Source organism: Ciconia boyciana, chromosome 3 (genome assembly GCF_034638445.1).
Source record: "Ciconia boyciana chromosome 3, ASM3463844v1, whole genome shotgun sequence".
NCBI classification, from domain to species: Eukaryota; Metazoa; Chordata; class Aves; order Ciconiiformes; family Ciconiidae; genus Ciconia; species Ciconia boyciana.
In genome coordinates this window covers 34475732-34495863 of record NC_132936.1, presented here as the reverse complement: position 1 = coordinate 34495863, position 20132 = coordinate 34475732, and the positions used below count along the sequence as shown (strand labels likewise).

The following is a 20132-nucleotide window of genomic DNA, read 5'->3' as shown; positions in this document are numbered from 1 at the left end:
TTATTTGTATCAATTTTTTAACACTACACCCTTTTACTAGGGCATTTTTTCTTTTAAAATATTGAAGGTCTAAAAGATTGTCTTAGGTAATAAAATTTCCTGCCTTTTCATCTATTCTTACAAAATATTGCAGATTTTTTCAAGTACTGATGAAAATTTAACTCTAAAAATAACTGGATACTTTACTACCAAAAATGCTTCTGCATTCTCATTTGTATTCACATTTCCTAGCTCTTTTTCTGTACTATACCCCCAGCTTCAAAGGCTTTCCACTTCTTTACCCATGACAAGGATTGTAAAAGTCATATCAAGATCAGGCAAAAAAACCAATTAACAGCTACATCTCAGAGCTATTAAATTAATAAATATATTTCTGTAATTGATGTATTGCATACCCACACACACACATACACATACATATATACACACATATATGTGTGTGTATATGTATTCTGGTTAATAACACGGTGCTAGCTTAGTGACAAGTAGAGATAGGGTCTCAAGGAATGCTCAACAATGTTAACCAAGTATTGAGTTGGCAGTGGTCAGACAGGTCCCCAACATAATCCTACTTATAATTTTTATTCAAATACAGTGAGGTAGCACTGTGATACGATACAGACCAAGGCCCCCACTGGGTAAAGGGGGAGCCTAAATATCTGTCTCGGAGGTAACCAAGAACTTGATTCAATTATCGAGAACATAAGCATTTAGTGACATTTGAAATCCTCTGAGATTCATAACACTGAAGGAAAGAAGTCCAACCCTTAATGGTTTAACAATAAAATGGAAAATTGGTCAAAAGCTGAGATCAGTGTCATGAACCTGAAAGCAACCACAGAAAGGTTTTATTTACAGAGGACCATTATAGAGCAAACTATATCAACATATTGATATCAGTATCAATGACTTTCAGCCTGGACTTGACTTTCACATCAATGACCTTCCAGTTTATAATGATACCCCTCACTGAATATGGGAAATCCTTTCTACTTCATAAGCAACCTCTAATTGATGCACATAAATTAAAGCAAATAACAAAGATGGAAAGGAAATGCTATATTACAGACCACTACTACCAACAGAGGAAGTCAGGGAAAATTACACAAATCCAAATGTCAGCTTAAAACATTGCCACAAAATAAGGGAAAGAGATGTGTTCTCTTAGAAAGACAGAATAGTTGAGACTGGGAGGGACCTCTGTAGGTCCCTAGTTCAAAGCCCCTTGCTCAAAAAGAGGGTCAGCTAGAGCAGATTGCTCAGGGGCTTCTCCATTTGGGTTTTTAGCATCTCCAAGGATGGAGACTGTACAACATCTCTGTGCAATATGTTCCAGTGTTTGACGACCCCCACAGTCAAAAAAGTGAGGGTTTTTTATGTCTAAGTGGAATCTGGATTAAGATTTCAGGGGCATAATCATCATCCCTCTTTAGTAATGAGCAGAAAAGCAATCTTCCATATTTTGAATGGAAAAGTTCGTGCTTAGAAAGTTAAAACAAGCAGCTATTCAGATAGGACAGGAGAGAAATGTTGTCTCTTTTTATATGTATACCTGGAGCTTTAGGGGATGTCAGGACACCACAACATCAGATAAAGACAGAGAGACAGGTTAGCATTTATGAATCAAAGACATGTCAGGAAACAGTGCCAGGAACTAAAAGGCAATACAGACAAGCCATTGGCATTTTGAGTATGAATACCAGCAGCAAACTTTCAAGTTACAAACATAGATAATTAAACTAAAGAGCTAAAAGCTCCTTCCAAAGACACAAAAAGCCTTCAGCTCACTGTAGTGTCACTTAAAGACAAATTAGGGTTATAAGACAGTTGGTAGGGTCTACCACAGTCTTTTCTGATGATGTTTATTTTATCCATCCACCATTCATGAATTTGATTAACATCTTCAGCCAGACGAAAGGCTTTGTTTAAAAGCACACAGTGTACTACACTTACTCCTTACTGCTGAGTGTTACCATCAACAGATGAAGGCAAACTGAAATAACAGATTTTAAACACACTTCTAAGTTCGGAAGCAAATTCATCTAGACAAGTTAGGCAATTCTCATTTCTTTCCTATAGAACACTCCCCTTGCCCCATATCCTGTCCTTGTTAACAAAGAACTCTGGCAGATCCTTGATATTTTATTAAATGTAGTAAAATTTTGCTTATCTTGAGACTGAGGTGTCAATAAGATTATGATGCTTTATAATGGTTTTCTCAGATTGTTACAGAACTCACTTTTGATTTCAATTCATTCACAGAAAATTATTCTGCATACAGACAAAAGGATGAAGCAATGACCAAAGGAGTACACATACCATCAAGAGAATAAACTAGAACCCTTAAATTCTGTCAGTTCTAGGTGAAAGAGGGAAGAGAATGAGAAAGAAACTCATCAGCTGATGCTACCTGTAACCCCCTCATCTAAGAATGCAAAAGGAAACATTGCAAACCAAATATAAACAGGTATAAGACACTTCTCAGTTGGAAAAAAAAAAAAGACAGGTAAGGGGAAAATCAAAAGTGTATGTTTAAAAAAGAGGCAAAAGAGAGAGAAAAATACAGATTATTTTTTTCCCCAAACCATGGCCATGTGCATAATATACATAAAGGTCCTTACCTTTTTCACTGACACTTTCACTTTCTATCTCCACATCTTCACAGCTAGTATATTCTGGTGTTGATGCCCCTTCTTCCTCTGAGCTACTAACTGACATCTGCCTTTTCTTTCCGCCTCTTTTTGCTCTATGAGGCTTTGGAGGGGATGGCCGCACTGATTCCGACTGGTCAGAGCTAAGGGAATCATTCCTTAGCATGGTCTCCATTTTCTCCCGCTTTGCTTTTCGCATGAGAATAGCAGAGCTAGGATCAAGGCGGCTCTGTTTTTTAAAGGAATCGTGGTTCTTGTATTCTACGTGTTCTATAGGAACTGGACTATGCCTGGGAGTTGGTGGGCTATGATTAGTTAATTGTTTAGAAACAGAAATTCTTACATCACCTGTTCTGTCTATAGAGTACGACCTCTGAGTTTCCACAAGAGATTTTCTGTCCTGAGCTCCCTGTAATTGTGAGCGTTTTCCTAATTTATTCTCAGGTACCTCCGCTTCCTCCATTTCTGTATGTGCCAAAGCTACATCACTGTGTCTTCTCTCGTGCCGTGCTTTAGAAACTTTTGCATGCATGCGCATCTGCTGTTCCTCAGGATGTGGTTTTACAGGATATCTTGCCAGATTGGGGTCACTCTTGTAACGGGTATGATATTCATCTTCCTTCCTTTGTTTTTCATCATCAGGCACTTTGCCTTCCTCAAGTTTCTCTGGCAAGTCTGGGTAGTCCTGTGACTTGCCTTTCTCCAGCCTTCTACCTTCATGCCGTTCTTTACGCTCCCTGTCATCTGCTGGTCCTTCTTTTTGAAGTGAGGATTTTGGCACGCGCTTACGCTCACTCTTTAAACCTTTGCCATTCTGGTCTGAAACCAATATTGTCTTCTTCCTACAATGAAAAGGAGTACAATAATTTGAAGAATTGAATGCAAAATAAAAATACTTGTGTACACTGTTATGGTAAATAGATTATAAACCAGGATAAGCTATGGCAAAACATATAGAAAGGTACTGGATCCATTAACATGAATTAAATCTATTAATCCTTCCAGCAGTACTTTTATTTTCCAATAGCAAACAACTTCCAGAGTCCACAAAAACATAATTTACGCATGTCCAATTGAGTAAAATCACAAAGAATATTAACGTGGGTAAATGCAGACAAAAATAATTTACCCACATAAGCAGGAAGACTCGAAGTCATCTTTGTAGTAACTGCAGCACTATGATAGAGTATTGGAGTATGTTCTCCACTTTTCTGGCAGCAGTCATGAGGGTTACAGCCTAACCACATACACACAATTCACTTCAAGCACCCTGACAGTATAAATATAAACACCACCAAATGGAGTATCTCCCACAGTGATATTACAGACAGAAGTAATATGTATATAAAAAAATGCAAAAGAAAATATATCCAGAAACAAAAATATTTGACCTAGTTTGCTTTATCTTATTAAAACTCTAAAAAGAAGTGCCCATTTCATAAGCATATAAAGAAAAGAAAATTGACTCCTTGAGATAAATTAATGGCATTCCTTTCTCTGGTAATAAAAGAGGATTAAAAATGTAATTTCTTTCTCTATACAGCTGAAGTACAAAACAACGAATAATGAAGCTCCATAAAAATTATGCTCTCCCCTCTTTCATCTTCTGCTTTGGGAGAATAAGCAAGCCAAAGAATCATAAAATCCCCTTATACTGGATATTTTTATTTCTCTCATCATTCCGGTTGCCCTTTGTTTACCAGTTCACATATAACTCCATCGATCTTGAAGAAGGCTGAACACAGCTATACACAGTATTTGAAATGAACCTGCACCAGGACAAAGTCACTAGGTCTTTGTTTTGTGGCACTGAATCTTCCCTTCCACAACTGATATGTTTTTGGATTACATATCACAGATTTTAACAGATGCATCCGACAGGACAGGCAAAGCTGGATATGATCCAAGTTAAACTTCTGTCTCCTTTTTCTCCACCTCCTGTTCCTCCTGAGTTTTTGGCAATAAATGGGACCTGAGCTTACCACAGATGCTCTCCATTCAGAACCCTTGGACTTCATTTGAAAGTCTCAATGACAAATGGAGAACATTACTATTGTATAATTAATATAACTAGCTCACTTTTGAACAGCAAAGCAGAAATAGAAAGCATTTTGCTGCCCTAAAGTGTCCTTCAGCTGAGTGACAACTGCTCTGGGGGCCTTCCTAGTGCTGGGGAAAAAAGTCAACAGAATTAGGGGAGGGCACCATGTGTTCGTTTACATCATACATATACTTAACACTAACCTGAGTTTTGGTACAGTTAAACCCAGACAGATCTCACCCACACAGTAAGTTACTAGCCACTGTTCATTATGCATTTTCAACTTCAAGAGCTATGAAAAAAAAATTATCAACGGTTCTGGCCAAGGGAGAATCTTCTATGGCAGACTCTTTGTTTTGTTGCCACAGGTTCCCTCCTCAACTGCTCTGCCATCTGCCAGGCAGCAGCCAAAAGAACAGCAACTACTTCATCACATTAGACTCTCTTGATTTGCTACTCCTCAATCCGTTCATCACAGTGAATGCAGCTCAGGAATTTACTCATTTACTCAAAATATAATAGTTTGCTTCCAGTTGGCTTTATTCTTGCATGCAACTTGCTCTGAATTCAAGACGGTACTATTGCTGTTCTTCATCAATGTTTACTTTGCAGGTGTAAATGACCTCTTTTAATAGTTCCTGGTTTATTATTAAAAATAATAAAATCATTGATAAAAAGATAACACATAAGGATATCTGACAGAACTCCACAGGGTGGGTTTTTGTTTGTTTGGGGGGTTTTTTTGGGCAGTTATTTTTTTAAATTCTAGTACATTATTTCGTCAAGTTAAAGGCTTGCTCTTTGTTTAATAACTTTAAAATACCTGCTAAATTTAACATTTAAAAGTAACCTACAATTCTATATAAGAAGTGTACACCAAAATGCATTGAAGTACATGGAAATATCCCTAAAATACAATTATTATTTTTTGTCTGCATTTCTGTTGCACAGCTCAAATCAGACAATATATTTGCTAGTGAACATTTATGCTTCCCTGGTCAGTAAATCAACTTATTCTTTGTTTTTACATGGTTCTAGACACACACAGGGCCCACCTGACAGCCTTGTGTAATATTACTGAACTAGCATTTCTAATTGTGAGGCTGTATCAAGACAGAAAGCATTACCTCTCTCTTGGAGGTTCACTTCTAGACCTCGATGAAACTTGCTTTTGGTCCAGGCCCATAGCTGGCTGCGATACTTCTGCTCCTTTCCTCCGGTCAGACTGCACACTGGAAGAAGAGATTTCCTGTGATGAGGCAGTCGCTGTACTTAAGGGAGTCTGTGATCTCGATCGCTCTTGAAGTCTTGCTTTCTTTTCTCTCAGTGCTTCCGAGCTTCCACCAGTCGCCGTATCACTCAGTGCTCCATCCTGGCTGGGTGAGGGCTGTGGTCCACTTCCAAAAAACCACGCTCCGGATTTCGTTAGGATTTCTTGTTGCTTTCGACATAAATTGCATACCCACATAACCTAGTTGAAGATAACAAGAAGAGTCAGTGCAGCTACCTCTCAGACCCTGAAATGCATGCTCACTATCACAGAGCAGGTATGATCTCTCTCTGTCCTCTAAACTGATGAGGTTGGTGCTCATGACAGGACCCAGAACATGCTTCTCCAAGCACTGACTGCACTGGCTAGAGCCAAGCATCCTACAGGCACATGCTATGCAAGCTTCTCCAAAATGTGCTGTCAATATACATCAGTCCTACCTGTAGCTACCCCCTCTCAGCCCAGCCCTAGCTCTCTTCTGAATAAACACCAACACAACCAAGGCTTGTTGCTGGTGTTGATGTAGTTGGTGGGTTGGGTTGGGCTGTTTTTGTTGGTGTGGATCGCTGTCAGGACAAGCCTACCAGACTGTAAATGGGACTTTGTATCCGAGGTGGTGGAGTCCGGCCCAGCTAACTCCCAACCTCCACCACCACAGAAAACTGACATGGTATTTCCCTTTAATTAATTTTTCTCACGTAACATAACTCAACATTATCCTGCAAATAAACTCAGCATTTACTGTGCATGGTTTTAGCTACATCCACAACAACTACTTACCAGATATGTAAGGTAAGACCTAAAGAATAATAGAGAACTAATAGAGAACTAATAGAGAACGAAATGCACCGATGAAAAGAATGCAGAAGTACCATATTTTGTACTACTTGCAAATGATCATTTACCATAGCTTTGAGTTATAGCTGTAAATACTAAATAAATAAATTAAACATGTGTCCCTGGCAATCACAATTAAGCTGTGTACATAAACGGTGCTTCTTAGGATTTTTTTATTATTATTTTTTATTCTAGATACACAGGAGCACACACAGTAAAGCGAGACTCTATGTTTCAAGTCTATATGCAGTACAAGACAGTCTTATGTACAGGAGTAAATCACCAGAGAAAAATAAAAGGTTAATCAGGACTCTAAAGTATGTGACTATTTAAGAAAAAATTGAGACAAAGACAAAAGGAGTTTTGAGGCAGAAGAAAAAGAAAGGCAAAATGCATGAAGAATATACAAGAGGTAGGAATTTTGTCAGAAATAAAAATAGAGATGAGAGGAAACAAAGCTGACTGCTAATAAGGAAAATAGTAAGAAAATCTTTTAGTTTAATGTGGAAAAAAGAAAAAGAATGGGTAAAATTGTAAAGAGGGTAAGAAGGGAGACAAAAGTTGGAATGAAAAATATGCTTAAATTATTTTGTGTAAACACAGGAATAATGCAACAGTTGCAAAATTATACAACACTTAAAATTAAAAGGAACAGAAAAAACAATCACTTCAGGGAAGAAATTCCAACAGGACAAAGCTCTGGTACTGAGCTCTCTTATTCTCTGCCCTGGGGAGAAAGTGCACGGCTTACATAGCATGATGAAAATTTTAGGCATTTTACATATGTAACATAAATAAGATTTATGTAAAACACCCCAGAATAGACTATCTGTTTAGGTCTGAAGACTACATCAAAACTTCCAATACCATTTCTGCACTGTTTGACCAAATCACACTGAGAAGACTCTTTTCCCTGTATCTGGATTGTGCCTTTATCAAAAGATTACTGTTATATTTCTTCCATTTAAAATGGATAATAAAATAACTATAAAAGTTTTAATTAATTAAAAAAAAAACTTAATCAAAAGCTACAGTTATTCCAACAGTGGCACAAACATGTATTATGATAAAAACAGGTAACACTCAGTAAGGTAATAGAAACAGCAACTTTGACAAAATAAATGCTAGTCCTTTAACAAAAAAAATCCCTTGATTCCAAAATGTCTTATTTCCTTCATCTAGTATACCTCACAAAACAGAGATTCAGTTTATCAGACTATCTGTTCTAACAGAATAGATTTTTAGTCTATCTGGTATTATTATTACAGGTATTTAAAAAACCAGCAAGACTAAAAGGAAATAAAACCCACATTTTTAAGTGCCTTTATAGACTCTGACACAATTGTTAGCAGATTAGACATCAAAAGTGTGAATGGACATGTGTCTGTGTATAAAATCTATGTCAATGCTATAAACCAAAGTCATTAATGAAAAATATGTCATTGCCTGTATTTTAACAGTTTACAGGGAAAGTTGAAAAAAGTGTTAACAAAAAAATAAATGAACCAGAGTTTGTTTAAAGGAAGGATAAGGAATACTAAAGTAAAATTTAAATATTCTAATTAAATATGTGTGTATGTATGCAAGCACATTTAAATGTGTAAAGATGGTAACAGACTTCATTTACAATTTAATGTATTTGATCATTTAAAATATGTATAAACTATGTAATAAACTTCAAGAATTTACCATTCATTTACATAATCACCTTTGATATTGTAATTATTTTTATGCAAAACATTATGAGATCCAAACAAATAGGAACAGCTAATGCACAAATAGACACAGAAGAATACAGAATACAGAAAGAAGAAATACTAGACATTTAAATACAAAACCATTTTCTTACAGCTGTCTTTAAACACTGCAATTTGGATACAATACATACCAACCACCACAGACTACACGTGTAGGAAAACTGCATTATACTCACATAGAAGCTACACTACCATCCCTGTTTAGGAATCTCTTCTGGACTTAATAAATGTTACGTTTGCCTTGAGATACATTCAGTCCAAAATGAAAAATAATAAAAGCTTTTCTTTAAGAGGAAAAAAAAAAAAATAAAACTTGAGGTGACAGAACAGTTTTAGTGACAAAGCTGTATATTGAAAAACATTTTTAGAGAAGTATGTGGAGCAAGCAATTTAGCAGCATGCAGGAATTATATCCTGATTGAATATACTGGGATGTGGTCCAAACTAATCTAAACTAAAGCAGGTCTGTGTAATAACTTATCTTAACAATCCACAGATGTTAGGCAACCAAACAAATGCTTTGATGAAGGATTACAGTTCTCTAATGTGGCTTCTGGACCTCCATGCGATGCATCAGTAAAATGAAGAGTGTTAGACAATTTTACTCTGGCCTGTCACTTCAAAAATAGTTTCTGTTTACTCTTTTCTGGATGGTGAGCTCTGATGCAGTGCTACAGTACGTCATTCAAGACATCCAGAGTCTGGTTTTTGTTGTTGGGTTTGTTTCTGGTTTATTGCATTCTTGCATAGGTCAATGCATATCCGCATATGAAGCTATTAAAGAGAACCAGTAAAGGGGTGCTCCTCATTCAAAGGGTTCATATGCATGGCTCTGGAAAAATGTGCATTTTCACAGCATAGCAAAGGGTTCTGGGCTTTACTGCTACATAACAAAAACAGAGTGGCACATACAGGACTCAGCGGAGGTGGGTCAACAGTTCCCACACAGATTCACGCGGAAACTTTACAGGCTGCGTGAAAACATGCCAGAAGGATCCCATGCTTGCCTTCATGTGGAATACGGGGTATTTCATTCACAGAAAAAATATTCCTCGAACTTACTCTTACAGGTACTGTTGAATGTGATCCACAATGAGAAGGAACAGTATTCCTGTACTAACACAACATGAAATTCCAACTTGAAAGAGCCCATAGTAAACAATATATACAACTATACACACAGAGAAAAATAGCATTTTCCGTTACAAAAATAAGAACACTTCTTCATGATTACATATTTCAAAACTGCATTTTAGAATGCAGAAAAAGTCTTTTTTCAAATTCAAATTTGGAGACTTCCAAACATGCACTCAGAGGCTAAAGTCACATTAGGGGGGACACAAACTTTATACCAAATTTGTGTGACACATGCTAGGCAAAACTCAGGCTAAGGTCAGAGCAAGTTTCCCAATTCCTTCACCCAAGCCCGGATTCTGAGGAGGCTCCCTAAGGAGCACACTCCTTCACGCTTCACAAGTTTAGAAAGGGCAAACCCACAGTTACACTGACTCCCTGAAGCATCCTGCTTCATCTCTGTACAACAAATTAGGTAATAAGTGTGCTAATATAACAGGCCACAAGTTATTCCTTACTGAACCTTCATGCTATCTTAATTATTTCCCTTCTGAAGGGTGTATACACAACATCGTTTCAGTTTATTGCTTTTGTTAATGTTCCTTTAGCCACCTTCTCCTATGGACTTCTAGAAAACACTGTTTATTTCAGACAGATCTAATTAGGCAGACCCCCTTCTCTGCCTGAGGCACCATTAACTTCAGCAGAGCTCTGCCACCATCCTACAAGTCATCTCTTGAAAGTCAGAGGGAAGAAATGGTATTAATTTGCTCTTACGAAACTATGCATTCACAGAATTAAGTTAGACTATGTATCACTTAATGTTTCTGAGATAACATAAAACATGCGGCAAACCATGAAATTAGTATACAGCATTGTATTTATCGCGTTTGCTATATCAAAGTGAATTCTGTAATAAAACCCTAGCTTAAGTGTCATGACGGCTTCACTCCATTAAAATATAAATAAATGAAGCTGAAAATCTACTTGAATCCTTACATTTGTCCAAAATCTAAATAAGTAAACAACTCTACCTTTCTAATGAAAATGTGCTTGTGAATCCAAGCTTTCATTAAACATATTTTTCAAAATTGTACAGACAGCTGGGTTCATCCAACAGCTCCTGGTCATTAAAAGGGAAGGTCTTCTCCCCACCCCCCTCCTCTCTTGCTCTTCCTTCTCCCTGCCCGGGTTTGTCCTCTCCTTTCTTTGTTCTCAGCTTCACCACACTGGATGCTTCTTGTATCCCCTCCCTTGACTGTCAGGTCCTCCCAGGAGCCACATGCATTTAAAAACATAGTAGAAATTTATCTGTATTTTTAAATTGTTTTCATTTCCTCTCACATCTATTTTTCTCATGGAGCGGTATGATGAGTAGTGAAATCATGTGGCCAGGAACAGAGGCAAATGGGGGGAAGAGTATGTTTTCTCTACAGCAGTGGCTTGTCATCTCCTGTTAAACTACATCTTGAAATGACACCCATACTAGTACATTAAACTTGCACAGAAACATTTTTGAGCACTCATGCTGAATGACATGAAATAAGTTGCGTCTCTAGTAGGATCTCTGCTCTACTTCAAAGCAAGGTCGCTGCATACAAACTGCCTTCTGGAGATAAGCCTCGGAGCAACCCAACTCCCAAACCACCAGGAAAAACTGATTGAGAAAGTGCTGGTGGGCAGAAGACCAAGACTGTGCCAAGCAGCCTTCTGTTGGTTTACTACTTAGATACTCTAACACCTAGGAACAGTCCCATATTAGGTTTAACTGTTAGTAAAGAAGTAGCCTAGGAGCCTAGGTTCTGCTTTTGCTGAAGCCTCTCCTCTAGATTAAAGGGTTCAAAAGGACAGTACACTTCTCTACCGTTCTCCCCTCCAAGCAGGGAGAGCACAGGTTTGCCCACGCTCATGTTCATCACACATACGGGGCTCAGCCATTTCAGGACTGTGATATAAAGCCATTTTAGCACTCTCTGTTTTTCCATTCCTGTGCAGAGCAGATTTTCTTCATAACTTTGGTTTTCAGCTTGATATTTTTATCCCTGTTTGGCAAGAAAATGAGGTTTATGCTGACAGCTGATTGGTTTCTTCCCCCTTTTCTCCCCACATCCTCCAATAATGTTTTAACCCAATGGACAAATGCAATAAAATTTTGCCCAGGCTTGGAAGTTTTCAAGGGATTATATTCTTAAAAGTTTCATGAAATAGACAGTTCTACAAAAGCCCTATAAATATTTCATTAGTGCACTCTTTTATTGGCATCACAGAATCTACACAGCAATTCAACCACAAGACATGTTCACAGGGAACGAGGCTCCACTGCTCACAGAACTACATCAGTCACCTTAAAGTCTGCGGTGCCATTTACATGTTTGACTGAGAGCACCCAGGAGGAATGTTTAAAAGCCCACCTTATCAGAATTTTCCACTTGCACTAGAGAGCGCACTTCATACTCTTCCTGCTTGCCTTTCATAGTTAACTGAGATGTTAACTTTCCAAATCAGATCTTATGTGTACAAATAAGGATGAGAGTAAGACGCCTAAGTTTTTTCTGTCTACACAGAACTGCCTACAGGCATGGCAGGTATTTAAGTTTCCATCCAAAGAGAATCTATTCACTTTCAAAGAGACACAACAAAATAAAACGAAATCCTGTGCCTAATGATAGGCTAGTGCCATTACAGATAAGTCAGGATATCCCACCTGGCTGCCACGTGCCACTAAAGAGGGCATAAGCCTGCCACAGGAGTTACGGCATATCTGCCAGCCATATGTATATGTCTTATGTACTGTAGGACATCAAAAATGGCATCAGATGCTTACTATTAGGCAACTGGACACACAGTTCACACATTGATCCTAATCTTATTCCTAGCCTAAGTTCCTAAACCCACAATTATAAACTGCCAATAGAAAAATGCAGAAAAGATGCAGTGGAGCAATGATTCAAGGAGTTAACATCAAAAGGGTTTTTATGCCAGTTTTGTTGACACTGCTGCTAGCAAAAGCATTACTAGTCATTTTAAGATAAAAATAAAACAATGTACTGGTTCGGGCTGGCATAAAGTTAATTTTCTCCATAGTAGCTAGTATGGGGCTATGTGTTGGACTTGTGCTGGAAGTGGTGTTGATAACACAGGGATGTTTTTGTTACTGCTGAGCAGTGCTTACACACAGTCAAGGCCTTTTCTGCTTCTCACCCCACCCCACCAGCGAGTAGGCTGGGGGTGCACAAGAAGCTGGGAGGGGACACAGCTGGGACAGCTGACCCCAACTCACCAAAGGGCTATTCCATACCAGGTGACGTCATGCTCAGCATAGAAAGCCAGGGGAAGAAGAAGGAAGGGGGGACGTTCGGAGTGATGGCGTTTGTCTTCCCAAGTAACTGTTACATGTGATGGAGCCCTGCTTTCCTGGAGATGGCTGAACACCTGCCTGTCGATGGGAAGGAGTGAATTAATTCCTTGTTTTGCTTTGCTTGCATGTGCGGCTTTTGCTTTTTTTATTAAACTGTCTTTACCTCAACCCATGATTTTTCTGACTTTTAGTCTTCCGATTTGCTCCTCCATCCCACCGGGGAGGAATGAGAGGGGCTTAGGTGGGAGCTGTGTGGGGCTTAGTTGCCAGCTGGGGTTAAACCGTGACAAACAAAAAACAACTGACTTTCTCCACATGCTCTTCTGCCAAAATCTCTCAGCTACAGCTGCCAATCTTTCAGAAAGCTCCCAACAACTTCCACAAAAATGAAACATTCTCTAGAAAAATCCTGAAGCAAAGAGAGTGTTGGAATTGATACATTCAGGCAACGATAAAGTTATCATATGAAATAATATCTCTAAAACAGCGCACAGCCAGGTTCCAGTCACTATCGCAATGCACTTCTCTGAGAATGCCTTTGGAGTCCAAGAAAGAAACCAAAATCACTGGCAGAGGAGTCTTTGTTTTTGTCTAAATATTCACAACTGCACATTTACATACAGTAACTTGAAATATTCTCCCCCTGCAAGTTTTTTTTCTAAATCTACTAGACAAGTAAATTAATTAATACTAAAAACATACTACAAAAATTGTATTGCTTATCTCAGTTACAGTTGTGACCTCCTCAAGCAGGACTATAGCTTGGACAAATCTGTGAAACCTTGCACCTGAACTTCCTTGCAGCTCTGGTTTTGGGTCTACTTCTAACTAAAATGATCAAAATTTACAAACTTACAGTTTGGAGTGTGACAGAAGAGACAATTGTACCAAGGGAAAGGAGGTGTTAAAAAATCAAAGAGGCTCAGGAAGTATTAATTGTCTGGGCTGATTTGTCTGGACTTGAGAATTTCATTTTTGGAAAAAAAGCAAACCCTCAAGAAGAGTTTACGGCGCATCAGACAGTACAGTCTTTGTTTATCCACAGGTCATCATGATGAGGCTTAGACCACTTTTTTTGAAACTCAGCAATAGCAAACATCCCAATGGTTTGATTCCTCCACAGGCCCTGTATTTAAGCTTACTCCATTTAAATCCATTTTCCATATTGCTGCGCTCACTCCCTCCTCACTCTTCTTGTCCACACTACTCAGTTTCACCCTCAGTATTTCTACTTCCTCGGCAGTGGGAGAATTCTAAGCCCCAGCAAAAATCACAGCTTCAGAAAGCTCTGCTTTGGCCTCACTCTTTCCTCATAGACCAGCTTCTTTTTCAATTTTATTTCCCTTGCCTGAATTTCCTTCAATTTCTTAATATATTTCTGATAATGTAGTAGCCATGAATTGCTAGTCACATTTTCTGTAACATCAATCTCCATTTTTAATAGACCATTAAGCTACACTAGAAATCATTATCTCATAGACCATTTTTGTATATTCTTCTAACCTTCTTAAAAACAACAAAAAGTTTTGTCTAACTATTTGAACATTTGGCTGTCTTGATGAGCCACAGAATCATCAGTTGTACTCCTCTTAATCACTTCATGGTTTCCATAGTTACAGATATACATGGAACATAGAAATAATTTTTAAAAAATGACAGAAGTCTAATAAAATAAAGTAAATGGCATGAAACAGCTTACAGTCAGGACTGATATAAAATTTTAGTTGTCATTCAAAAAACAGACAGAACTCACCAGAAGCTTTCCACTCCATTTATCTACTTTTATATTTACAAACTGTAGTAAAAATATACAAGTGCTCAGAACAAGACTGTCCTTAATAGTGCATGAGCATGTACATCATCTCTGCAGGCACTTGCACTACACCACCATTATTTATGTTTCTATACTATTCTTTTACATAAATATTCTTTTATACAAACTGTGTCAAAGCAAATGCAGTAGAGAGGCAAGAGAGATTTTTTGGGGTATAGAATAGAAAATAATTTATGACAAAAGAAATTGGAAACATGTAGCTGCAGAGAAGTTGTAAAGAAGATTAGTCAAAATGGAAACACAGTTAAACTGCAGAGTCAAATTCTTGAAGTAAAAAAAAAAAAGCTCACGTAAGGAAAAGTGAGTGGGTCAACTGATGGAAGTGTCCTGGTTTTGGCTGGGATAGAATTAATTTTCTTCCCAGTAGCTGGTATAGTGCTGTGTTTTGGATTTAGTATGAGAATAATATTGATAACACGCTGATGTTTTTGTTGTTGCTAAGCGGTGTTTACACTGGTCAAGGACTTCTCAGCTTCCCATGCTCTGCCAGGTGCACAAGAAGCTGGGATGGGGCACAGCCAGGACAGTTGATCCAAACTAACCAAAGGGCTATTCCATACCATGTGATGTCATGCTCGGTATAGAAACTGGGGGGAGTTGGTTGGTGGGTAGCGATCGCTGCCTGGGGACTGGCTGGGCGTCAGTCAGCAGGTGGTGAGCGGTTGTATCACTGTTGGGTTTTTTTCTCCCCTGGGTTTTGTTCCTCTCTCGTTCTCTTGTTTTCCTTCTCATTACAATTTATTATTATTATTATTATTGTAGTATTATTGTTGTTGTTGTTGTTGTTGTTGTTGTTGTTATTTTGTTCCAATTATTAAACTGTTCTTATCTCAACCCACGAGTTTTCTTACTTTTGCTCTTCCGATTCTCTCCCTCATCCCATCGGGGGGAGGGTGAGTGAGTGGCTGTGTGGTACTTATGTGCCAACTGGGGCTAAACCACAACAGGAAGTCATAGGGGACTTGATGGGCATGAACTAAATTCTGATCTTGTATTCTCAAACACAAAAAAAATTTATAATAGTGTTATGGACTCTCCATCCTTTGAAGCATTGAAAACCCAATGGCACATGGCTCTGGCAACCTGATACACTTAGGCTTACTCTGAGTAGGGATTCAGACTAGAAGATCTCCAGAGGCCCCTTCAAACCTCAACCATTCTGTGTATGGAATAAAGCCATGAGAAATTTAAATATCTTGGCCCTATGGTTCTTCAACTACGTTAAGTATTACTATGCTTGCAATACTTTACTGCTAGAAGGTCTGCCTCTTTTTTGTCTCACTACCTATGTGGGTTGCTTCCCTAAAGCAAACAGGACATAAAATCTGAAAAGTTCTGAGTTGGAGAGGCACTGTATTCACACAAGGAACTATGCAAAGCCCACAGCATATTGACCTATTTTCTTCCAGGAGCATACAACAGTCTATAAACATAGCTACTTCCCTCTCCTATCTGAGAGCTGAAGATTACCACCACCAAATGCTGGTGGAGTGACTGCGTGCTTGAAAGCTTCCAGTATGAGTTAGTGAGAACCAAGGTGTCTTATATTTATCATATATATATATATATGCACCTCCAGAGATTTCAGAGATTAAGTCTCTCTATCCTGTGTTGAAGTAAGGTGTTAACAGCTGATGGTGTTACCTCTAGATTCGAAAGAGATTGTCTGCCTAAAACCTGTATTTGGGGTTCCCAACTTGTGAAACACATGTCACTGTTGAGTTACTCTGGAGAACATACTGGCTTTGACAGCCACTAGGAGCACAGGATGACCAGCAGATCTGTTCTGGGTGCTTCTGTCTGCAGGGACAATTCAGGGGAAAGAACAATGGGCACAGGAGATGAGCAAAGCTTACAAAGGCTGCTTGGATCCATAAGAAGAGACAGTGGAGCTGAGACTAATAGAGCACTATGCAGACACGATGCGGAAATCCAGGGGCTGTGAGGAAGAAGAGGATCATTACTGGCTGTGTAAACAGGGATAGAAGGCAACAGAGGATGGCTGGCAGTTCAGGAGTATTCCCAGTGGGAATGAGCTGAATATACAGCAGAGTGACAATCATGTTAGGACAAAGATTTTTATGGATGACATAACTACCTGCCTAGGAAATGTAAGGGAGTGTGTGCAGCACATTCGGATCTGTCAGTTCAAACAAGTGCCCAAAAACACTCTGGTTGAGAGGAGAGAAAGCATATTTTTGAGATATTGAAGGTTAATCTCATTGTAGTGATCTCTGCTGTGCAGCTTGACAGAGGCATTCTCTGACCACTTTGATTGATCATCTTTCCACTCGCAGGGAATCGCACTGGATGACTATCAGCTCTGCTTACACAGAATTTCCTTCTGTTCCCCACCAACTCCTATGCCGAGAAGTTCTGCCTGCTGAGTTTTGCTCAGAGCTCCCACACCCCCAAGTCCACACAAAGCCTAAAATAAGGCTGTCAGAGCCTTACAACCAGACTGTGAAATTAAGCATCTAATTTGCAAGTGATTCAATGAGGGAGAGTGTGGCACCAAAGGTATGCTTCCTCCCATGCCTGTGCAGCCCTGCCCACAGCCTGGGCTCACCACCACTGCCAGAGACAGCCAGTGCCCTTGCCACTGTCCTTCCAAGGCTGAGAGCAGAGATGTGAAATGGTCTCTGAATGATCTGTTACAGATACTTTTTTAAATCACATATAGATACAATACTAAACACAATCCGGATAAACCCGGAAATGTAAGCTTAAATAAATGAAATCATGATAAACCTCTACCAGTTTGATCCTTCATGTTTTATCTTCTCCTAAGCGAGCAACAGCAAACATCCTCAGTGAAAGAGTAAAACTCATATTACATGATTGCACATTATTTTAATATTATTAATATTTAGTTTTCAAAATTTTTTTAAAAAATCACCATGGTGGAAATATAGCTAGACAGAACTCTTCACGCTTGGGGGATGTTAAGTATCATATGGTACCTACTTATAAATGACTATTTTGTAACAGTTAGTACTGCCCAGTAAGGGTTTTGACAAAGCACCAAGTAGGATTACACCCTATACATGTTATACACATTCACGATTCACAGTCTCTCCCAGACTCACCCTTAAGTTTGTAGCTTGCTTCACACAATTAAAAATATTTAAGCTTGATTTCTTGTTATGCATGTAAATGCATGGAATGCTTATAATTACAGAAGGCATATTCTTCCCACTTTGATATCATCACTGCAACTTCTTAAACCTTTATAACAGCTATTTTTAAAACAAACACACACTTTGTGCAACATTCTGCCTTACACAGATCGGCAACCTGACCTCCTCTTCTGACAAAGCTACCAGACTATCCTGAGAAACCACAACATACCATACGAGTTGGCTCAACATCTTATTTGCAGTTACTCCTTTACTGAAAGGATGACAAAGTTTTTTGGCGTTTTGGGTTTTTTACATTTCACCTTTGTTGATCCTACCTTCTGAGATGTCCATGGTCCTTTCTCTTAATTCTCCCACCTCTCGCTCCAGGTGCAGAGTCTGAGGCTAAGTTGGTTAAGTCTGTGCTATCTGTGCTATCAAGCTCGAGCACAAAGGAATCTCAGTAAATCTGGGATGGAAGATTTGAGGAAGGGGAAGAGAGAATATCAGTGTTCTACAACAAATTTGAGTGGATATCTAAGATTTAAAAAAAAAACAACTGGGGAAAACAATGTATTTTTGGTAAGGAAAAGTGTAGATTTTTAGGAGAGTAAAGACTAAGGGTGACTGAGAAAGGGATAAACAACTATGAGTTTGAATATGGAAGATTTTAAAGATAAGGAAAAGGAAAATGGGGCAGGAAAATGCAGTAGGAGTTTCATGCCAGCGTAAGAATATTACAATTTTTTTAACTGACCTAAACAGCGCACTGTTGACAGCCAATTCACAGACCATCCCCAGTATCCATTTCAGAAGTTTACTGTCCTGAATTTACAATACTACTGGAAGACCACACACGGAAAGAGGAGAGTTTCAATAAGGTAAGAAGATGTAAAGCAGTGCAGAACATTACAGTTCAGAAATTCAAACAGTAACGCTATTTCATTATCCGATGAAGCTACTGTTACAAAAATGGGTTCAAAAATTGAGATCAGAACTTTGCTAGATGATGAGACAATCATTCTGATCTTCTGTACTTACCTGTATATTCACAGATATCTAATGAGGCTTTGTACTTCCTAAACAAATAAAAGGCATATAGCACAGTGATGACTTAAGGGTATGGGGGTAAGAGGCAACAGTTAAGGATATCCTGCCTTTTATTATCAGAAATAGAGGGATACGTACTCCATGATGGTACAAATATAGGGACCATGAGCCCTCAGTCCACACTTATACATTGGTGAAGACATTTTGTGCTCACACATGCAGTCTTTTCAACAGAAGCAAGCATTTTTAGCCAGGTAACTGATTTGTATGTCGCAGGTTTCTGTGTGTATCAGGAGCTAGAAGAAATTCAATGGCCAGCTAGATCCCTCTTAAATCCTAGCTCCCTGGGCACTTGCACCTTATATAGAGGAAAGAGAACCATGTCAGCAACTAAGGGGAGAACTTTCTTATTTCCTGCTTAGTAGAAGGTAGCCTTCCATAGCAACAACTTCCAGACCTGGTGGGTTCCATCTGCTGTTGCCTAAACGTGGATCACCTTTCCTGCATATAGATGTTAGCTGTATTTACTGTTCAGTATTCAGCCATATTTGAAGTAGCTGAACACTAAACACAACCACAGGGTTTGCAGGAAGCAGGAGTATTTCACGTGGTATGTCTGGAAAAAAATAACTTTCAGATACGACAGCCTTTTGCTGGGTCCAAAAAGCTTGACCACCTTTTGCACTGAAAAGATCATTTTGACCAGCCCATCTGATAATCTTTCTGTGCACAGTACCGTTCCTCTCAGTTTTGATTTGATCCTTGCATGTTCTCATGAATATATCTCTGAACTTCTTTTTTCTTTTAATACAGGTTACATAATATAGCCACCAGAATCATCCCAGCCAAAGAAATCAACTTTGGTTATTTAAATCCAAAACAGACATAACAGACAAATCAGACAATTCTACCCTCATCCATAGCCACAGGGTTTTATGAAAGGTTTTCTAGAAGATTTTATTTCAGTAATATCTGTTGTTTCTAGAATGTGAGTTATAATTAATTTTAACTCTATACTGAAATACTTCAATCAGGTCAGTAGACTACATATTAATAAGGTTAGCACTGTTCTACTCTGGTTGTCTCCATAAGTTTTAGATGATTATACTAAAACCAGTCGTTTATCCCAGCTTAAATACGA

At 38.6% G+C, this 20132-nt stretch overlaps 1 protein-coding gene across 10 annotated transcripts in view; it reads right to left on the bottom strand.

Annotated features, from left to right (window-relative positions):
* The window catches only part of RIMS1 (regulating synaptic membrane exocytosis 1), a 355711-nt gene that overhangs the window by 192326 nt on the left and 143253 nt on the right, over window positions 1-20132 (bottom strand). For all 10 annotated transcript variants that reach the window (XM_072855284.1, XM_072855285.1, XM_072855274.1 and 7 more), the window contains exons 3-4: window positions 5820-6163; window positions 2622-3493 (exon numbers count right to left, since the gene is read on the bottom strand). In XM_072855284.1, coding sequence (XP_072711385.1) covers window positions 2622-3493; window positions 5820-6163 — 1216 coding nt within the window. The remainder of the gene's footprint in view (window positions 1-2621; window positions 3494-5819; window positions 6164-20132) is intronic.